General features: G+C 33.6%; 2 protein-coding genes across 2 annotated transcripts; both read right to left on the minus strand.

The window, feature by feature from the left end:
- Positions 1–2,187: 2,187 nt before the first annotated feature.
- LOC107488605 (uncharacterized) lies at positions 2,188–2,757 on the minus strand. Its single transcript, XM_016109363.1, has one exon. The coding sequence runs from the start codon at positions 2,755–2,757 to the stop codon at positions 2,188–2,190; it is 570 nt and encodes a 189-aa protein (XP_015964849.1).
- Positions 2,758–2,784: 27 nt separating this feature from the next.
- Positions 2,785–6,728, minus strand: LOC107488606 (uncharacterized). The gene is made up of 7 exons (XM_016109364.1): positions 6,699–6,728; positions 6,460–6,584; positions 4,583–4,802; positions 4,236–4,448; positions 3,998–4,127; positions 3,277–3,608; positions 2,785–3,036 (listed from the first exon to the last, which is right to left on the minus strand). The coding sequence occupies exons 1-7, from the start codon at positions 6,726–6,728 to the stop codon at positions 2,785–2,787; spliced, it is 1,302 nt and encodes a 433-aa protein (XP_015964850.1).
- Positions 6,729–8,404: the final 1,676 nt, after the last annotated feature.

Raw genomic sequence — 8,404 nt, forward strand, 5'->3', positions numbered from 1 at the left:
CCGAATTGAGTTCTTCTGCAAAAACCTCTCCTCCGTCATCCGCGTCGTCACTGCCTAGTCCCTCAACGAGTGTTGCATCGTGGTCGAAGTCACCCTAAACCACACTCTCACCCTCCAACGCTGCTGCCGCCGAACGACGGCGTCCTCTGCTAGGTCTTCCCCATCACCATCACCAGCGATTTTCACAAAGTATGGAACCTTAGCTTCTAGAGTCTTCTAACAGGGACTTGCTCTGACTCCTCAGCATCTTCGATTTCAAAGGTACTAATCTCTCTCTCTCTCTCTCCAATTGCTGAAGGACCGTGCTGAAGCTGCAATGAACTTAGTTAATCAGATTGGGAAACCTATCCTTCCTAGGATTCCAATTTTGCTTTTATTTCTGATTTTGTTAATCAGATTGTTAATCACATGTTTCTGATTCAAATTTTGTTAATTCACCAATTTTGATTCCGATTTTGATTTTGCTAATCGTATTGTTTCCAATTTTGATTCTATTTTTTATTTTGTTAATCCATTGTTCTTCTACTTCTATTTCTTTTGCTTCTGATTTTGCTTCTGTTTTGATGTTTTTTATTCTACTTATATTTCTGCTTCTGTTTCTATTTCCAATTTCGCGTCTGCTTTTATTTCTAATTATGCTTATGCTTCTGTTTCTTTTGTTTATTTATGCTTCTGTTTTTTTATTTCTTATTCTACTTTTGTGTTTGCTTTATTGTTGTTGCTGAAGAAAAAAAAGAAAAAAATTTTTGCTTCATTGTTGTTGTTGAAGAAAAAAAAAAAGAAGAAATGACTTCATTGTTTTTGCTTCTGAATTATTGTTGTTGCTGAATATTTTGGCGAAGAAGGAGAAGGATATAATTGTCCCAATGACAATTTTAAAATCAACTCGTAGTTTAGGAATGATTTTGTATGCAAAAAAAATTAAAAACAAAAAAAATTTTAATATATACGTTAAGGACCAAAATCGTACTTAACTCTTTTTATTATATGAATTACCCAGATGCCGGGAGTCGGAGTCTAGAACTCGTCGAATGGAGTAGAATAAAGTTTTAATAAAAATCTCTCCCCAATGCAAGCCGACCCAATGCTCATTTTGCATGTGAACATCCCCATATGTGTGATGCAGATCGATAATTTTTAATATTTTTTAAAAAGTATTAATAATTTAAATTTATAAATTTGCAAAAAATTCTTCAATTTACACTAAAATACAGAATTTAATTTCTCATCTGTATTATTTTTAATTTTTTAATATTTTATTTCCGATAAAATAAGGATTTTTTTTATCAAAATATTTCTTTTGAAATTAATGGAAAATAAAATCAATTAGCTCATGTAGCGAAATATATACATTAATATTTAATATAAATTACATAAGAAATATATAATGTAAAATTTTTGTTATTCATTTTGTAGACAAGGCTTACAAAACATTTTTTGCAACCGAAGTTTGCAAAATTAAAGCATAAACCTTTTACTTTTGAACGGAAATTGAAAGTCAAAGAAATTTTTATTTAAATAAAAAATACCAAATTAAATAAGTTTGTAAAAGGACTTCATTAGTTCATTTATATGTTATAAACTATCGGTATTTTTTTAAATTGTTGTGTTTGTGTATCGAACACATTTCAAACACAATATTCATTTGACTTGATACGCGTCTTTTCTATATCTATCTGTCTTTAAAAAATAACAAAATATTTAATTTCTACGAATACATTGTGTCCAACCTTATTGTTCACCTATATCTTTAAAATGAATTTTGAAATAGTATATATTATTATTTATTGAAACAAAATTATTTTAAATATTTTATACAATTAAAAAATATTAAAAATATTTAATAGCTTTAGTTTGTATTTTAATACAAAAAATTATTAAAATTATTCAAAAAAAATACTCTATATATATACACACGCACGGGAAGGACCTGTGCTATGCATGGGAATAGATCAACAAAAGAAGATGAAGAAGAACATAATACCGGAGGGATGCAAATTATTTTACAACATCAAATATAGCACTTTCACTAATATCGTTGCATGAAGCAACCATAATATCCTCCCCAGATATGATATACCATTCAAGTTACATTATTAAAAACCTCCCTAAATACACCATTTATGGTACTATCCCTAGGCATGAAACCGTTGCTCTGACTTAGAACTCTAAGACATTTCTTTGATTTCACTTTAGATAGAGCAACATAAAGTTGACCATGAGTAAATATGGGTTTCGGTAATACAACCTAACCATACTCAGTGTTTGACCCTGTGACTTATTCATGGTCATTGCAAAAGATGCAATTAACGAAAACTGCCTCCTTTGGAATCTAAAAGGCAGAGTGTCATTGTTTGATATGTTCATGCGTGGAATAAGCACAACTCTACCCACTTTGTCTCCAGTCAATACAATGTACTCAATTATATGATGACCTAAACAACGTACCTGCAACCTGGTACCATTACACAAACTATTAGATTGGTCAATATTTTTTAGCAACATTATCGGTACACCTTCCTTCAAGAATAGCTGGTGATTAGATAATCCTGAACAATTAATAGCATTCACCACATCAGGTGAAAAGGTGTCTAGCTGAGACTCTATGTTACCTTCTTCAACACACAAAGAGTCAGAACAAAGATAAACCCTATGATTGCCAGGTAAAAGACTCATCATATTGTTATTCACCTTGTTAACAACTTCTAGAGTGGAAGCAAGAATTGATTGTTTCTTGAAATAATCTGTGTTGGTCATGTTATATAACAGCATGGGATAGACAAACTATATCAACTCTTTAAAACTAGTGTCAGTATCATCAATGAGAATATCATCCGGGATCAAAACTTCAGACTCACCATCTATAGAATCACCAGCCAATCCATCTCCAATATGAATAAGCCAATTAGCAAAATCCATAATTTCGCAATTGTCTTGAGAACATGATGAAGAAGATAAATGCATATTCCTGTATAGCTTTAGTACATTACAGTAATCCCATATATATGATGAATTATTGGAAGATTGCACGATATCCTATCGTGATCCCATAGGTATGACTCAAAGGATCTGCCTAAAGTCACCACCTAGGACAACAACCATTCCTCCAAATGGCATGTCAGGTTTGTAGGATTGCTCAAATCCAAGAATATCCTTCAATAACTTGTTTAAAGCCTCGTAAGAATGTTTGTTAAGCATTGGAGCTTTATCTCATATAATCAAACTGGCTCTAGCAAGAAGCTTAGCAAGGGAGGAACCTTGTTTAATGTTACAAACCGAATCCTCGTTTATGTTTAGTGGAATCTTGAATCTAGAATGAGTATTGTGTCTGTTAGGGAGTAATAGTGAAGTAATACCACTTGATGCAACATTTAGCACAATTTTGCCGTTGCACCTTAATGACACAGATAACGTGCGATAAAGGAAAGTCTTCCCAGTATCACTGTAACCATAAACAAAGTAAAATCCACCAAGGTCCATGGAGATAGCATTCAATATCTGATAGTATGCATTCTTCTGTTCGTGAGTCATAGATTTCAAAGAATCCTTTAACTCTTCACGTAGTAATTCCCTATCAAAATTCATCTCATCCATTAAGAATCGATCATCTACACCATCAATGTTTTGCATATCGGGATACGATAGTGTAGAGAATTCTCTAAGAGATCTTCCATTTGCTTGTAATCTTTAACCAATGTCAAATTCAATATCTTCTCATCTGATAATGGTAGCTCTAACAACAAAAAATAAAACAACTAAGTAATGGAAATTACTTAAAATGAAATAAGAAATGCAAGAGAAAAAAATAATTATGCACTCTTTAGTGAGAGAAATATGACAACAACCTTCACAACGATGATTTCTTTTATGAATACATAGGATGTGTTCAAATAATTGCTGGTAAAATGACTGCCAAACAAATTCAGGATAAGAATGTTATTCGATAGAAGAAGAATAACAAAGAGGTCATGAATGTAAGATCTTGATACCCACGAACTTGCTTCCAATATAGCATCAACAAATTCCTTATCATCTTGGAGAATTCCTAATGTATAATATGCTTCCTTGAATGCATCATAAATAACATCATAAACAATTCTAAGGTCAACAAAACTCGTGCATCCTTTCTATATGTTAAGTAAAAGTCTTAAGTAATAATCTTCACCATTTTCCCACGGGATGTGAGTCAACAGACCAATAGAAAAGCCTTGCTTTTATGGCAACCACATACAAACATCATCTTTCCATACAAACTTGTTAGGAAACTCACTATAAGTCAACAACTTGGCAAAAGGATTTAAAGTATTAGCAAGGAACCATGCTAATAATTTTGTCAACTTGCCATTTACACGATTGAGAACATCTTGAATATTGTCATCATCTCTAAAGATAACAACATGCTCTTCAAGAAAGTGAAAGGGTAACCTAATAACTACAGGTTCCTTTATCTGAATATTATAACCAAATATCTTCTAAGTTGCCTCACATGATGATATATAACAGCAATCATAATAATTTTGTATCTCATCCACAACCAGTCTAGCAATGAGTCAATAGAAAATTGATAAAAAGAAGCAGTTACTCGATCACTGCCCTTGTACAAATGTTTAAATAGATACTTGGTGGCAAAAGTTTGGCATGTATGCTCGATATTTATATGATAACCATATCTCAACAACAAATACGGATTGTATGGAACAATGAAGGAATTACCAATGATAACATTCCTCTTAGTTATCGTGCGACCATTGTCTGGTCTCTTGTACTTTGAAAATCCAACTTCATCAATAACAGCACGTGACCTAAATTTCTTAGGAGAATATTTTGAACAATTACCATTGGTGAGCGTATACGCAAAACCCACACTATTTCGTACAACACCAGCAGTACCAGCAAGTGCATTGAGTGAGTCAGGGTCAATCCCACGAGAATTGGGCTTGAAGCAAGCTATTGTTTGTCTTGCAGGTCTTAGTCAGGCAGAATCAGAAGGAGTTGTTTGTATGTTGAATTTTGTATTTGTAAAACCAAGTGTTTCAGGGAATGGAATAGAGTTAAGAGTTGGAGTTGCTTTGTCTTTCTAAAGTAACTCTGGTACTACTATCTTCTTTGCTTGTGAATGATCTTCTTCTTTGGTAGGCTGTAAGTGATCAAAGCCATGCCAATAGTCCTTGATCTCCTCTGCTACAGAATGAACGTCAGGTACCTTGATCATTCAATCCAATGGAGGGTGAAGCGCTTAGCAAGTCATTCTCCTGGCGATCCTACTCAAAACTCCACAGATAAGGTCGAATCTTCCGGATCAGAGAACACTACTTCTTGGATTCTAGCCTGTACCACGGAGACCTTAATCTCCCCGGAGATCGGCTGAACTGGTGTCTCGAGAAGTCCCCAACGAAATTGTGGATTAACCATCTGAGAGATGTAAATCCATAGCTGTTGGCTCGTGTTTTTCTTCCAGGTACTTACATGAACCCAAGTAGACGCGGGTGTTTGTCAGGCACGTTCGTCTTAATGTGATGAACAGAGCCAATTTGTTAGATCGTCCTGTTCATCACAATGAAGATCGGGATATACATCTTAGAGATAGATCAAACACGGATCGAAGAAGAAGAAATAGTACTTTTATTAATTCATAGGACTCAGCAGGGCTCCTCCCCTCAACCTAGGAGGTTTAGAAACTCATATTGAGGTAAAAACAATAATGAAAATGAAAATAATGTGTATCCTCCTAAGGAGGTTTGAAGGCATTTTGTAAAATAGCTCTTAAATAGTGAACAAATGACTAGTAAAGGGTAAAATAGTCTATTTAGTGCTAAAATCCACTTCTGGGGTCCAATTGGTAAATGTTTGGGCTGAGCTTTGATGAGATCCACGTGCTATGAGGCTCCTTGGGCGTGGAATGCCAGCTAGGGGGTCCTTTCTGGGCCTTTGGACGCTGGGCTCTGCTCTTTGGGCGCTGAATGCCTGGAAGGGGGGCAGAAAGCTGGCGTTGGAAGCTAGTTTTGGGCCTTCTAATCCAAAGGAAAGTATGGACTATTAGATATTGCTGGAAAGCTCTGGAAGTTAGCTTTCCATAGCCGTTGAGAGCGCTCTATTTGGACTTCTGTAGCTCCAGAAAAGCTCTTCCAAATGTAGGCAGGTTAGATATGGACAGCATCTGCAGTGCTTTCTCTGTCTTTGAATCAGACTTCTGCTCCAACTTCTTAATTTCAGCCAGAAAATACTTGAAATTTTCCAAAAACAAAAAACTCATAGTAGAATCCAAAAATGTGAATTTAACACTAAAATCTATAAAAACTCAATAAAAACTAAATAAAAACTATTAAAAACTATATGAAAGTGATGTCAAAAAGAGTATAAAATATCCGCTCATCGTCAACCATCTTCCATGCACAGACTATTTTTTTATGTTGATCGCAAGGCCCATGAACCATGAATCTCTCTATGGCAGCATATAACCTTGGTCTACGGAGCCTATCAGGTATCTCAGTAGTAGAAATAAACCTATCAATATCTGATGGAGACCTTGGCTTGTTTGTAGGATGCATGAATAACAATATGTGTGCATGAGGTAATCCCCTCTTCTAAAAGTCAACAGTGCAAACATCTACAGAAATATGAAAAATATATTATAGATTCAAGAAGCATGAATATTACCTAATGAATAACCAAAACATATAAAAGACAAAAATACTTACATCCAACAATCTTGCCAAAAGGAATGCCATTTTTAAATTTGCTGATTAGATTATTAAGCTTGATTTTGAATATCCTTGAAACAACATCAGAACGATCTTGAGGTGATAATCCTGTTCCACAAAGCAATCTTTTGACCTCATCCTATTCAGGGTTGCTAGTAATTGTTAATAAAAAAAGCTAGGATATCTGGCATACTTGCAAATAGCAAAAGCATCCTTATAATTATTAAACATGTACCTTGGACCACCAACAAAAGTGTTTACTAGAATAATATGCTGGCCAATTGCAATAGCATCACTTCTCTGCTTACCAAAGACTCATGAAGGAATTTTAGAACTTTCAACCCTTAACTTTGGTTGGTTAAATCTTATAAAGTTCAATTGTTCGATGATAAGCAAAAATTGAAGCCCATGGATATCGGCAAGTGCACCAGATCGCACAAGTAATACCATGGTGAGTGGATATCATTCCCACGATGATTAAATGATTGAACAAGAAAATATCCAATTAAAAAGCCTAATTAGATAAATAAAACCTTATTGATGATCGAAGACGGCAAGAGATATCTTGCTGGGAGGGTTGAGAATCTTGAATGTTGGATGCTTGAATGCCACAGATAGTGATGATGAGAGTCAAGGGCTTTGGAGATGCTTATGCTCTTAGGATAACCAATCTTGTTTATTTATCTTGAAGTTTACAAAGATCTTTCATGACAAAACCTTTAGTAACTAATTTCCAATTCCTTGGCTCCTTAGTTTCTTAAGCATTAATTAGGCGTCACTTTAATTAATCAAGAGATTAAGTACAAAAATTGATTTTTGATTCAAATAAGTTTTAAAAGTAGTCCTTAAGTCGAATTATATGTCACGTATTCAAGCTAGTCTTGTCCGGTTAAATCTTAAAAGAAAACATAATTTTCAAAAGTTATTCTAATCCGAATTATATGTCACTTATTCAAAATTAGAGTGATTGAAAATCATGTATGTGTTGCACACTAATTGAACCACTATTCCTAGCCGAATACAAATAGTCATGTGAAAGAGTTTTCAGGCTTTGATTCAAATATCAAATTTTTTAATTATAATACAAGAATCTAAAAAGCATTAGCTTACCTTCCAATTCACTAATCCGAATGAAGAACGAATAACTAAATCATGAAATAGATCAATGCAAGATTTCAAAATAAAATAAACGTAGATTAATTATCCATGGAAAACATAAACAAAGCTTTTAACCCTTTGACAGAGAATTAGTTACCCATGAAGAAGTAAGAAAAATAAGAAGAGATTCTGAGGAGAATTGGATTTGGATCCTAAGATCCTCCTCCAGATTGCCTTCTCTTGTGAACAAGGTTCACTTATCTACTTAATATACAAAAACTGGGTTTTCCCCCCAGCTAATGGACGTGAGGTGTCGATTCCTCATGAATCCATTTTCCCGCCAAAATGAATGCACTATTTTCTCTTCTAAGTTTATTTTAGAAAAATATCTTTATTATAATTATACTATAATTAGCATTTAAGTAATAATGCATAATTATACTAATTTAGGAAAATATCTTTATTATAGTTACATAAAATTAATATTTAATACATTATTAAACTACTTATCAATTATCAATCGGAAATATTTTTAATAATAATAATAATAATAATAATAATAATAATCTACTTCTACTTAATATACTAAAATTAGATTTTTTCCT

The sequence above is a fragment of the Arachis duranensis genome, chromosome 5, assembly GCF_000817695.3.
Source record: "Arachis duranensis cultivar V14167 chromosome 5, aradu.V14167.gnm2.J7QH, whole genome shotgun sequence".
Lineage (NCBI taxonomy): Eukaryota > Viridiplantae > Streptophyta > Magnoliopsida > Fabales > Fabaceae > Arachis > Arachis duranensis.